Source organism: Lagopus leucura, unplaced genomic scaffold, assembly GCF_019238085.1.
Source record: "Lagopus leucura isolate 7727_CA_CO unplaced genomic scaffold, USGS_WTPT01 59663-0_obj-0_obj, whole genome shotgun sequence".
In the NCBI taxonomy this organism is placed as follows: Eukaryota; Metazoa; Chordata; class Aves; order Galliformes; family Phasianidae; genus Lagopus; species Lagopus leucura.
The window spans coordinates 4,531-17,798 of record NW_024965296.1 but is presented as its reverse complement, the minus strand read 5'-3'; the positions used below and the strand labels follow the sequence as shown (position 1 = coordinate 17,798).

The 13,268-nt window shown below is 40.4% G+C and overlaps 1 protein-coding gene across 1 annotated transcript; it reads left to right on the top strand.

The window, feature by feature from the left end:
• Positions 1 to 229: 229 nt before the first annotated feature.
• LOC122192048 (protein mono-ADP-ribosyltransferase PARP14-like) lies at positions 230 to 12,354 on the top strand (the record flags this gene model as incomplete). The annotated part of the gene is made up of 13 exons (XM_042892479.1): positions 230 to 624; positions 1,044 to 2,480; positions 3,094 to 3,330; positions 3,598 to 3,819; positions 4,337 to 4,400; positions 5,186 to 5,335; positions 5,741 to 5,803; positions 6,787 to 6,954; positions 7,744 to 7,950; positions 8,031 to 8,321; positions 9,711 to 9,862; positions 11,235 to 11,409; positions 11,621 to 12,354. Coding segments are annotated over 13 exons (3,851 nt in total), but the record flags the coding sequence as incomplete, so codon positions are not given.
• Between the last annotated feature and the right edge of the window lie 914 nt (positions 12,355 to 13,268).

The window sequence follows — 13,268 nt, the reverse complement described above, 5'->3', positions numbered from 1 at the left end:
GGACAGAGGCAGTGCTGTGCTGTACATATTTTATCCTGGAGGTGGGCTTCCTAATTTAGCTTTTGTCATTTGAAACTAGTAACTCTTCAGTAATTTGGAGTTACTGCTGTCTGAAAAGGGAGGAGGATTCATGTAAAACTCTTCTTGCATGTGAACATTATAGTAAGCAAATATTTTTAAAGATCTTTGGGTTTACATGTTGGCAATAATAATGTTTTGTTTGTTTTAGATGTAAACAATGTCTTGTCAAAGCAGCACTCGCTCAGCAAAAGACCGATATCTGTCTATCCTTACTATGTCTCGCTGGGAACAGCTCTATATAGAAAAGAAGGGCCACAAATAAAGAAACCAGATCCAGTTACAGTGCCGCTGGACCCCTATATCTGGCAGTTCTTACGGAGAAAAAATAGCCTCATCGAAGCGATATGTTCTGAGATGGCAAATTGTCATTGTGAGATAGAATGGCCTAAAGGCAACTGTGCGGAGCCAAAAGTTATTCTGCATCCTTCAGCTGCTTTGTCTGAGAGGAAGAGATCAGTGGCTCAGTTGATCAGGACATGGAATGCGGTGGCTTCCACAACATTTTCATACAGCATATCAAAGTATGAAATAGAGAAGCTTAAAGTAAGCGCAGAGGTGTGGGAATCATTAGAACCAGCATTAACCACGATGAACTTTTGATGATCTCACATCTTTCGAAGGATTTACTCGTTGTAATAGGCCACAAAGACATTCTGAAGAATGTTGTCCGAGAACTGAAATGCAGATAGAAAAAGTCACCAGAGAAATTGAAATAGAAAAGCAAACAACTGAAGAAATAGTGTTTCTGAGTCCAGGGGATTTTGCAATTTTGCAGAACATCGGTCTTGAAGAAAGGATTCGCGTAGAATTCCCAACTCTGCAGCTAACTTACGATTATTTGCAGAAGATAATTAACCTATATGGACTGCGTGAGGAAGTTTATAAAGTGAAAGGGGAGATATTGGTTAATATGCAAAAAATGGCAAAAAAAAAACATTACTCTCCACCCTTTTGTTTTCCAGTTTTTACAACGTATTGATAACGAAACCCTGTCACAGAGCCTGTTTTTGTCAAAACACATCAGTGCCTTTTATGAGCTTGGCCCAGATGCTGTCCTTCTGAAAGGAAATGATGACGAAACTCTCCTAAAAGCAGAAGAAGAGCTAAAGAAGGAACTGGACTACAAAAGCATTACTTTAGAAGATGAATCCATCCTCCAGAAGGAGGAATGGACAGCGCTCACTGAGGAGAACTGCTGTAATGCAGCCGTAACAGTCACTCAGAAAGAGGGTGAGATCATTGTTGCTGGCTTTTCTCAAGCAGTAGCGAAAGCCTTTGAAGAGCTTTTTAACTTTGTAGATGAGAACACGCAAGTACAAAAAGTCATCGGAGGGAAGCCCACCGTAGTCCTAATGTACATTGAGAAAGAGAGGGCCTCTGTCTTGGATGACTTGAAGAATAAAGGTGTGAAAATTGACTTCAGTAAAGTTATATCCTTGAGCGGACCGAGAAGAGAGGTGCTGAAAGGAACTACCCTGATTGAGCAAATGCTGTCCGGGCTGCATTACAAGCGTGTGGTAATTAATGAGCCAGGAGCCAGGTCGTATTTCAAAGAAAGAGAACGCTTTTTTGCTGCCAGTGTGAAACATGAGTGTAACTGTCTAATCAGACTGGAAGAGCAGCCAGAAGAGTATCTGGAAGAACAACAAGCACACACTAACGTAGGCAAGCGCTATACACAGATGACAGTGCAGGGAGTTCTAATAGAGGTTTATAAAGCCAACTTGTGCACTCATCACGTTGATGTTGTGGTGAACGCATCAAATGAAGACCTAAAACACATTGGTGGCCTCGCTTGGGCACTGCTCCAAGCAGCTGGTCCAGAGCTGCAGGCTGAGTGCGATGAGGTGGTGAGGAAGAACGGGCGTCTGCAGGCTGGGTGTGCAGTGATCACAGGAGCAGGGAAGCTCCCCTGCAAACAGGTCATCCATGCTGTTGGGCCCCGGTGGAAGGAGCAGGATGCAGGAAAGTGTATGCACTTGTTAAAAAAGACCATTAAAATGAGCCTGCAGCTGGCTGAAACGTATAATCATCGCTCTATAGCTTTCCCTTCTGTAAGCGGAGGGATTTTTGGCTTCCCGCTGCACAAGTGTGTAAATGCAATTGTGTCAGCCATCAAGAAAACCCTGGAAGAATTCAACGGGAAAAGCAACTTGAAGGAGATTCATCTTGTGGATATCATAGAGGATAACGTTCAGGCTTTCATCAAGGCACTGAAAGAAATGTTTTCAGATGATGTACCTCTTAACGACCCCAAGCAATCTCTTAACACTCAGACCAACATTGTTCATCAGCCTAGCAAAAGGTCAGCTTCTCAAAGTGGCATGAACTTTGCATTGGTAACAACTGAGGAAGGCCTTGACATCATGCTGAAAAAAGGAAGCATTGAAGATGTCACAGTAAGTGTTTTGAGTGGCTGTTTGTCCGGGCTGATGTGAAGCACATTTTTTTAAATATGAAAAGGGGAAAAATCGAAACAAAACTTTAAACAGAAAATACAGCAAACAGAATCCCTGTGTCCATCATCTGGATGACCTGATTGCAAGAATGCAGCCAAAATATGGTGCTTGTGCAGAGACTAAAGCAGGTGCCCAGTGCCACGTAATGAGTGTCCTGCCACAGGAGAGCAGCTTGGCTGCTCTCGGACCCACCGTGTCCCATAGCAGCACAGCTGATCCATGCCTGTACTGCTGAGTCCTCGGCCCAAAGCTGCCCAGCTCACCCTGTGCTGTAGGGTACTGACCTGGGGAATGGGGAATGCAGAATTTTAACTTTTTGTTCTGTCAGGTTGAAATTTATTCCTCTGTTAATGCAGCTTCTGTACTGCTTCAAGCAGGCTCATGGTGCCAGAACTAAGCATATGTCTTCTCTATTTTGTTCCAAAGCCTTGTTAACTCCAATTGCTGCCCTAGAACTTTACTTGCAAATCAGCAGATAGGCTCTACTTGATGAATTGATGCAAACCTTTAAAATCTTACTTAAAGCTGGAGTTCTTGCTTGTGTGTTTTTCAGACAGATGGTGTTGTCATCAGTGTTGGTGGAGATCTACAGCTTGACAAAGGACAACTTGCCAAAGCCTTGCTAAGCAAGGCAGGACCAAGGCTTCAGGCAGACCTACATGACGAAGGCCTGGGAAAATCACATGGTGAAGGATCTGTGTTCATAACAAAAGGTTACAGTCTGAGTTGCAGTTATGTGTTTCATGCTGTCGCACCTAGTTGGTCAGAGGGAAGTGAATCTGCAGTGAAGGTACAAGAGTTTTTATTTACTTAAACTCTTAATTTGAATGGGCTTTATAGAAAATTTAATGCAACTTCTTTGAAATGAGAGAGGCTATCCTGGGATATGAGTGAGTTTGGGCTATTTATTTAGCTGTGTTGCTCGCACCTTGTTGACTATCATGTTTTTCTGATGTGCATAATTCCATGCTAAGAGACAGTACTTTCCCTTTTAGCTAAATTGCACGTTCCAGAAAAACTAACTTTCAGTAATGGAAAAAATAATTGTGCTTTACAGATCTTGGGCCGGATCATCACAAAATGCCTGCAATCTGCTGAGGAACTATCTTTGAAGTCCATTACTTTCCCAGCGATTGGAACAGGGATCTTAGGTTTCCCAGGTTCTGTTGTTGCTAAATTGCTGTTTGACACGGTGTATGAGTTCAGTAATAAAAAGAAAACCAATTCTCTTCGGGAAGTTCACTTTCTGTTGCATCCAAAAGATGTAAATAATCTTCAGGTGAGTTACCATGCTTTTCTCTCTCAATTACATGCTATTCTGTTTGGACCTATCTCGTGGTATGTGGCCATGTGTTGTTCTCCGGAGAATCTGCAGGCTGCTTGTTGTCATATAAAGCATAGAGCAGTTTGCTGACAATAGCTTTTGCACGTAGCTTGTCCTGTACAGCCCTGCTTGCTTCCTGTCCTTTTCTATTCCTGGTAATAATGCAGATGAAAGTGTAATTACTCTTTCTATCTTATGAACTTGCTTGATTCTTCAATACGTAAGGCTCACCTGCAGACAGACCTGCTGCAACTTCTGCATAGATGTCTTCACTCTTGGGAAAGGAATACTTTCCATGGGTTTAGATCAAGTCTAAGAAGAATAATGATGTTAGGATTGCATGCTGGTAAAATTCTCCAGTGGAAAACAAATCAGTATTCTGCATCCCACTTTTTTTCAGTGTCACATTAGAACAGGTTTCTCTGCTTTTACTCAAGTTATTACAAGGGTTGACTGTAGTTTCCTTTTCTAGGCATTTTCAAATGAATTTGAGAGACGGTGTGGCAATGATGTAGATGAGGCTAGCGAAGGCACAGGTAAGTTTACTGTTATTATTATTAGCTTTTAAATTTTCCAGGTGGCGTATTCATGATAGATACTTAGATAAGTGATAAACGTGCTATTCCCAAAGTCCACGTGCATGTTGTAAAGGCAATATGTAGTATTTTCAGGATGAGCGTAACGTCTGAAACGGTGCTGGCGATGCTAAGGAAAAAACATTCTTGTGATTCATTATCTGGATGTAGTGTCCACACAGTAAGGATAGCAGAAGGCACAAGTGAGGTTCTTTTCTTTTCTTTTCCTGCTGCAGTCTTCCCTTTTCTTCTGGGAAGAACTAGTCAGTTCCTGGTTATGTGTCTTAACGGGGCCTCTTTGGAATGCTCTCAAAGCTACAGTCAGATCAACAGCGAAACCAACCTGAAATGTCTTCAGTGCTGTCCAGTCTAATGGGGCTGCAGAGTGTAGAAAATGAATATTTGTTGAAAACTCGATCAAGTTTTCAGAAATAATGCATAGACAAAAAGTTGCTGTCATGTGGTAGAGAACCTGCCCAAAAACTCCCTTTGAGACAGGAGCAAAGGAGTGAGATTTCTATAGAAGGAATGTGGTAAAACAAGTTTGATTTTTTCCTACTATTTCAGCGTAAATAGCGATGATGGGAGTAAGTGAATGTTGGTCTGAGACTCCCATGAGAAGGAATGATTTTCAGTTACTGATGTGGGCAGTGTTCTCACAGGTGGAGTCCAGAGATGAACTGTGGTCTCTGCAGGCACTGTACCCATGAATGCTCCTCTGCTCAGTGTCTATTTCTGTCCTGCAGCTTTCTTTGGTCCCATTTTAAACCCAGCACAGGATGTATATGAAATGACAATTGGCTCCATCAAGTTCCAGGTGGCCGCTGGTGATATTACCAAGGAAACTGGAGATGTCATTGTAAACATATCAAACAAATCTTTCAACCTCAAAACAGGTATTTCTGTTGGTATTATGTGTGGATATAGTGCATGTGGTTGGGATGACTAGACAAGGTGAGTGGGAAGCTTTCTTGCTATTCTGAGCTACTGGATAATGTGTTTTAAGACTTGCAGAAAAGGGAAATTAATAACTTGAGTTTTTCAATAGAATCTTTTCACAGAACATCTCGTAGATGAAGAAAGATGAACCTTATTGTGGTTTTTACCTCAGTGAAACTTTTTAGGTTTCTCAAGATGTCTTTTTTTTTACTTGAAAAGCATAAGCCTGAAATTTAAACAATACTATCTAATTATAACCTGTGCTTTTTCCAAAAATGAGAGAGAGTATGGAGTATCTGATTCTGCCTTAGGCAGGAATTAACAGTAGTAACTGTGGAATCATATTCTTCTTCTCATTTAAGGTGTCTCTAAAGCAATTTTGGAAGGTGCTGGGAAAGAGGTTGAAAATGAATGTGCTGAACTAGGTACGGTGCAACTTTTCTGTCCTTTCTGAAGGCTCGCCTGCATGACGGGGAGTTGGTTGGAATTCTTTCTCAGTGCCTGCTGTACACCTATCTGTCTTATGCACTGTGTTACATCACCTGCCTTTAATCAGTTAATGTGATATATGTAAAACATCTAGCAAGGAAGGGAAGAGGCATTTTCAACTCAAAAGAGAGCATCTAAACCTTTGTAAAGGACAAGATCTCCCTATGATTGCATCCTCTAATTCCAGTAAAGCTTTTAAGTGATGTAGACAAGTCCACAGAGAAGACAAGTGTGAGTTGGGAATGATGTTAGCGGGACTCTTAATAGAGAAGCTATGTTTCATTGGGAGTAACTCTGTGCCTGCAACTTCTTTTCTTATCCCTGAGTGAAAAAATGTTTGCCGTTGTCTTCAACAGCAACCCACTACTGTACCCTCTGCATGACTAAGTGGGAAAATCTTTGCATCTGGGTTCCTGCCTTAAAAGAGGCGTTTGTGGATGAAATTGAGCTAGTGAACAGCAAATACAATGAGTGGGATGTAAGGATGGAAAAGTACTTGGCTTAAAAGCCTGTTTGCAAGCTTCCCTTATTTTGATAACAGAACTGAGAAAGTCTGTGGTGTGGAGGTCAGCTCGCAAGACCAACAAAAGGAAAGAATTACATGGAGGAGATGAGCAGTCTCGTGTAAAGACTGACTGTAGTACTTAGTCTGCATGAAGTTTTCTACAGCTGCAGAGCAAACTTGGAAAAGGAAGGCACACAAAACTTTATTTGGCAAACAAGGCAAATAATTCATAATCATAAAATGAATCCCAGAAAGTAAAAATAAAGAGAAGGGGTATTTATCAGCATGGGGAAAGAGACTTGGAGCTCATCCTGGGATGTTCTTGTCATCGTTTCTTATCTCCTAATGACAATTACTACATATATATGTTGTAAAGAATTGTTGATTGTTTATTTACTCCTGCTTACGTTTCAGCCTTGAAGCCTAATGATGGCTATATAACCACCAAAGCAGGAAGCTTGCCATGCAAAAAAATAATCCATTTTGTTGCTCAAGATGATGTTAAAGTGCCAGTCTCCAAAGTGCTTCAGGAATGCGAATTACAGCAGTGCACCTCTGTTACCTTCCCAGCGATTGGAACAGGTTTGTCTCTTCTTTTTGAAGTGGTTCAGTACATGTAATTCTGCAGATCTCAGAGCTGAAACAATTAGCTTGTCCGGAAGGATAGTTCTTTAATAAGAATATATTCAGAAACTGCAAACTTCAAAACCGTCACTGGAAACTTATGAAGAGACTGGAAAACTTCATCTTTGCAGTTAGATAGTAGGTAATGAGTGCTCTAAAGCTACTCTTTCTTGATAACAGGGATTCAAATTTATTTATAATATATGCATACGTTTATGGAGAACCAGAAGTATTTGTTACTACAGCATGGTATGTGAAGCAACTCATTGGTTAAAACCAGGGAGCGAATTCTCTGTCGGTAAAGTCAGTAGATGATGGAATTCTGTCTAGCAGACACACAAGTGGGTGTGACATGGATGGAATGTGAGCACGTCAGAAATGTCAGGTTAGCCATTTTTGCTTCCATGTTTTTTCATTAGAGCAGCAAAATTCCTTACAGTAAGAGAACTCAGATTTAGAGTTTCAACATGAAGAAACCTCTTGTGTGAATAAAACTAGAGCTGTTCTAGGAGTAAAGAGTTCCCTGAGAGCCAGTCCTGTGGCTTGTCAGGTAGGTACCCAGGCCATATTATCAACATCATTACCTTATCAGTTGCTGTGTCAGCAAAAGTAAGCTTCGATTTCCAAATTGACAACCTGAAGTTAGTTGAGTCACTTGTGACCCATGTGACTACGGGAATGATCGTAACTATTCTGTTAAAGATGTCATAATCCTTTTCAAGGCTAACAATTTGTTACTTGTTCCAGGTCAGGCAGGCCGTTTTCCAGATACAGTAGCTGATGAGATGATGGATGCAATAACTGACTTTGCAAGGAGCAACTCTACTCCATCTGTGAAAACTATTAAAATTGTCATTTTTCAGTCACGTCTGCTGAACGTGTTCCATACAAGCATGAAAAAAAGAGAAAATCCTGGTAAAACAAAATCAAAATCATTTCTTTCCAGGATGGCATGTAAGTAGACATCACTTTTGAATAGGGGCAGTAAATCAATCCGTTTTATGTTATACATTCCCAGCTAGTGCTACTTACAGCATTTGTGTCTCTCGTTGTAGCATTCCTGATCCCTGAGAAGCATCCTCCAAAGGAAAAACGCAAAGCAGTTTTGGAAAATAAAGTTGATCGGGCTGTTGTTCAGATTTGCGGTGAAAACGAGAAACAAGTGGAAGAAGCAGAAACCTTGCTGAAAAGTACAATTCTGAAGGAACAGTTTCAAAGAGAAATCAAGGATGACTCCATCTTGGATTTTGATGAGGCAGAGAATGAGGAACTGCGTGACCTACAGAAGAGATTAAATATTGCTCTGTTCTTGGGAGACAACTTTATTTGAATTACAGGATTTAGCAAAGATGTCTGGTTTGCTTACTCAAGTATCCAAGATATGATCCACAGGGTTAAAACTGCTAAATATGAAGCGATCAAGGCAGAACTTTATCAAAACCTAATTGAGTGGAAATATTTGGAAAAAGATTCCTATGTGTCCTTTGACAGCATGACAAATATGTGCTTGGAAAGTGCTTTTATAAGAAAGCAGAAAGATGTTTCAGTCGTCATTAACAAGAAAAAGTACATGGTGAATATAGAAAGTAGATATGCTACAGATGAGGAAGGAAAACGTATAACACACGTACTGATAAATCTGCAGGTTAGTAAAAGCATCTTGATGAGTTGGGTTGATATTCACACACAAAGCTAGGTTGCATCTAGCTGAGTCAGAGTAAGAAATAGGAAGTATATGTAGAATATTGTGAGATACTTTTTGTCCATTTCTGGAGAAGGTGTTAGAGTGGGAAATTTGAAACTGTTGGAAATATAGATAACACATTCAGAGGTTCTTAACAGGCTTACTAGCAATGATTAGACATGCCTGTAGCACTTGTCCTTCTGAATCATTTGTATTCTCAAGACGGGCCCTCTTCTATTTATTTCAGTGATTTCCATCACAAAGAGCTATTTTTCTCCTGTCCTTACAGGACTCTTCCTGGTGGATTACTTTTCTTCACCCTGCTGTCATCCAGTTTTACAGGGGCTCATGTTATATCTTAACGGGATCAATTATTTTCCATTTAACACTTGGAAAAAGAAGTCAAGTGCCTCACATATTCTGTCAGATGTTTGTTTATTTTTGCTTTATTACCGAAAAAGATGTTGCTTTTGAGAAGATGATACCCTCTTGATTTGATGGAACCTAACATGCTAGATGTGCTCAGTGAATGGGTCACTCGTTGTTAGTGTTCAACAACAGAGCTGAATATGAAATAAGAGGAAGCTTTTCCTCTTTTTTTGCTTTTCATGCAAAGAGTACATTATTGGAGCTCCAAACCTCGTCTTCCTTCTTCAGATGCTTTGCTCCTAGTTGTTTAGAATTAAGTGCCTGTTCCTTCCCCAGTGTGGGCAGAAGACAAATAAAGACATTGCTCCTTCTTTTAATGGTGAAGGAGAACAGATTTGTCTAGGAGCTGCCCCTTTCCAAGACATCAGTTGTCAGTGTGATGACATCATAAAAGAAAGCATCTTACTCTTCTGGGTTTTGTTTGGATCGTTGCTTGGTTTTGTTTCTTTGTTTTTAAAAGACAGACTCTTGGCTGACAGTAAGTAAACAGGCAATAATGATAAGCTATAATAAGTATAGGCTTTTCAGAGGAGTTTGTAGCGGGGCATATTTCACTTTAAGCAGTGGATTTGGGTAAATGATTGGTTTGCTTCTTCTGCAGATCAGGAATCAACAGCACTCCCTGAAAAATGGGACGATATGCAAAATCAGCAGCTCAAAATAGTGAAATTGAAACCAGATACAAAAGACTACAACGAAGTGAAGGAAAGGTTTCTGAAGACCACTCCGTCACTAAATCTAAAAATTGAAAAGGTAAAAGCATGTAATCATTTCTAAGCATAAATACAGCTAATGAGTAATGATAGTAAACAGTGGAAAAAAATAAATTCAGTTGGAATTTGTTGGACAAGTCTTTACAGCAAAAGAAAGGGACACAGTTTTTATCTGCTTTCCTAATTGACTTAAACTGTGTGTGTGTGTGTGTGTGTGTGTGTGTGTGTGTGTATTTAAGCAACTATCTGAGAAGATTGAACAAAACCATCAATAACCACACAGTTGTTCAGTGCCTGTGATCCTTATGACCTTCAAACCTGGTGTAAAATATCTCTGCTCCCAATAGGAAACTACTTATGAAATCAAGTCTTATGATGCTGAGAAAATGCAGAATATGTCTATTTTCGTTAAAGTGCCTATATGTATTGTCTCTGTTCATGTAGCTACTACACATTCTTCTCTTCTGCTTATTCATAGAATGGCTTGGGTTACAAAAGGCATGTAAGACCATTTAGTTCCAACCCCTCTGCAATGGGAAGGGCCACAGAATCAGATACTGAATCAGATAGCAAAACATAGCAAGCAGAGAGGATTCACTATCCAGAAACAAATGTAGAGCAACTTGCCAGTGAAGGTTGTGAAGCTAGTGAAGACTACTGATATCTTCGTGAATATTTGTTGTTTCAGCATTATGTACTGCTCACTTCTGGCAGTGTAGAAGCGTATAAAAGATTGCTTGCTAACATGTCACTCCTCAATGGGGTAGCTCTGATTTGAGCTGGTTTGGTTACATGAACCCAGTTTTGATGTCATCTAGTTCCCTAGTAAATTTTTCAGGCTCAAGCTGTGAGTTTGAAGCATTGTCTTCTTCTGGAGTGATAGGGGACTCAGTACATCTGTGTGTAAGCATCTCTTCTGCAGAGCAGCCCACTGCTCAACAGTCAAGTTGCATGAGAATTTATTTAGGATGTTGCCCCAAAGAGCAGGGGATTAGTGACAGCACTGTCATCTGATTAACTGATTTAAAGGAGCATTGGTTTAATGTTGCAGTTGAGGTATTTGGTACAAGTCTTCAGCAGTTGCTTCTGATGCCCCTGGTGAGCGTGCTCTTTTCTTCAGTGGAGCAGAATATTTTCTCCCTTAAGCCACGTGTGCTCAGCAGGTGGTTGATTTGTGTATGACCCAGAAGCCTGCAAGACTATCTCATGTTGTTTCCTATGGATTGTTTCTGTTGCATTCTGGGTTGGATTCTGCTGCTTGCCACGCTGAAGTCTGGAGCCACATGCCCATCATATTTTATAATCTAGTATCCATGTGTTGTAGCTGGGAGGAGAATCTTGGAGCAATGAGTGGTTGATACACTGATGTTTTTCATAACAAGAAGAAATGAATGTCTTCTCAAACTTTGCAGATCGAAAGAGTACAGAACCCATCTTTGTGGAAAGTCTACCAAATAAAAAAGTGTCAAATGGATGCCAAAAATGGCAACAACAATAATGAGAAGTTTCTGTTCCATGGGACAAGTGCAGAATCATTAACTTTCATTAACAACTATGGATTTAACCGCAGCTATGCTGGAACGCACGGTAGTGTGAATTTCAGAACTACTTGTTTTCCTGGATGGGGCTAGGAATCATTTGCTACACTACCTGTGTAGTGCTGACATGTATGCAAAACTGTTTAACTTGCTAAATCTCTCTGTTGCAAATAAAAACCAAAATTGCCACCTCTAGAGCTTGTGAATATCTGGAGAGCAGTTGCTATTAATTAATTTTTTTGTTTGTTTTTGGTCTACAGCTGCACAGTATGGAAATGGAACTTACTTTGCTGTTAATGCCAGCTATTCTGCTAATGACACCTACTCAAAACCAGATGCCAATGGGAAGAAGCACATGTACCTGGCTCGAGTCCTTGTTGGACAGTATTCCCAGGGGACACAAGGAGCAATTACTCCAGCAGTAAAGAGTGTTGGCAACAGTGTGGATCTGTTTGAGAGTTCAACTGATAATGTGAACAATCCATCCATGTTTATTGTATTTAATGATATTCAAGCTTACCCGGAGTACCTTATCACTTTCACTAGATGAGCATTTTGATTGCAGCCATGATTGCATGTCTCTTAGCTTTTATGTTATAAATCAGTCCTACAGATCAACCAAATATGCAGTGAGAACTATTTATAGTTTTTTCAAATTAATTTCTAAAGGCCTGTTTATGTTCAAGCAGCCTCTGGTTCTTTTTGATGTCCTGAGCATAGACTAATGTTTTTCCTCTCAGAGTAATAGCTGAATGCATTTAAGACAAGTTTAATCTGGCATGTAGTCTAACAGCAGTTTCCAGTAGACGTCCCACGCCTCTCCTATCGTGATCCTCCATGCTGTGTTCTGGCCATCCTAGCTGCAGCAGTGCTGGTGGGGGAGAGTGAGAGACAGAGTGCTTGGTCTCACGTTTCTGAAAGAGTGAGGAGCTGTCATCAATTATGATGCAGACTGTCATTCACAGTTCTCAATAAATGAACTATCTGTACTTAATGGCGTGTGTTTATCTGACATGATCTCTGGACATTTAGCATTTGTTTTGAATGGGTCAGTTATTGAGTGCTTGGAGACTGACATCTCTAATGTGGATTTACTTGCTTTTAATACAGTAGCCCTCCCAGGCAGGTCAGTAAGAAGTTCTGTCACTGTGAGCTAACTTGCTACCAGCAATTAATGGCTGAGATACCTAGGTATAGCCTAAGAGAGCCAGGAAAGTGGAAGTTGGGAAGATGCTTCTGTTATGCACCAGCTGTAGTGTAATGTCCTTCCTCTGATCTTAAGCAGGAAAGAACAGGGCAAAGGTGGGTTTTTTTTGTGAGTTTTGTTTGTGGGGTGGGGTGAGTGGGTCTTTTTTAAGGCCATTTTTTATTTTTCTAATGCTGATTAATTCTTCCTATATTGTTATGTTGGCCCACGATATCAGAGGTGGATGTTGGTAGTATGGCAGTAGAGGCTGAACCTTCCATCAGTTTTCTATTACACTTTGCTGCTGTGTGACAGATGACAGCAGAGGAGCAGTCTGACATGGAAGTGTGGAATTTAATTCCTCCACGTGGTGAAAATGCACTGCTAATGGTAGTGGCTAAGTTGAACAAGTCATTTGTAGCTGAAAACTTGCTCTATCTAATAGTGTTCATTGGCTCTTTGCATCTGTGGTAGTTTCCTTGGAAATAAATAGCTATTACTTTTGGAGCAACTTACATACCAGCTTGCTACTAGTTGATTGTATTACACTAATGTTGTTTTCATGTATCCCGTGCAATCCTTTTAAAATGAAACTTCATCAAAGATTCTGAAAGCCAATAGCTTTTTTCCACACTCTGTTTATTATGCAGAGAGAAAACTAAGCAAAAACCCAGCTGGAACTTAATCTGCCCACCATCCTGCCTCAAATTTCAACTGACACA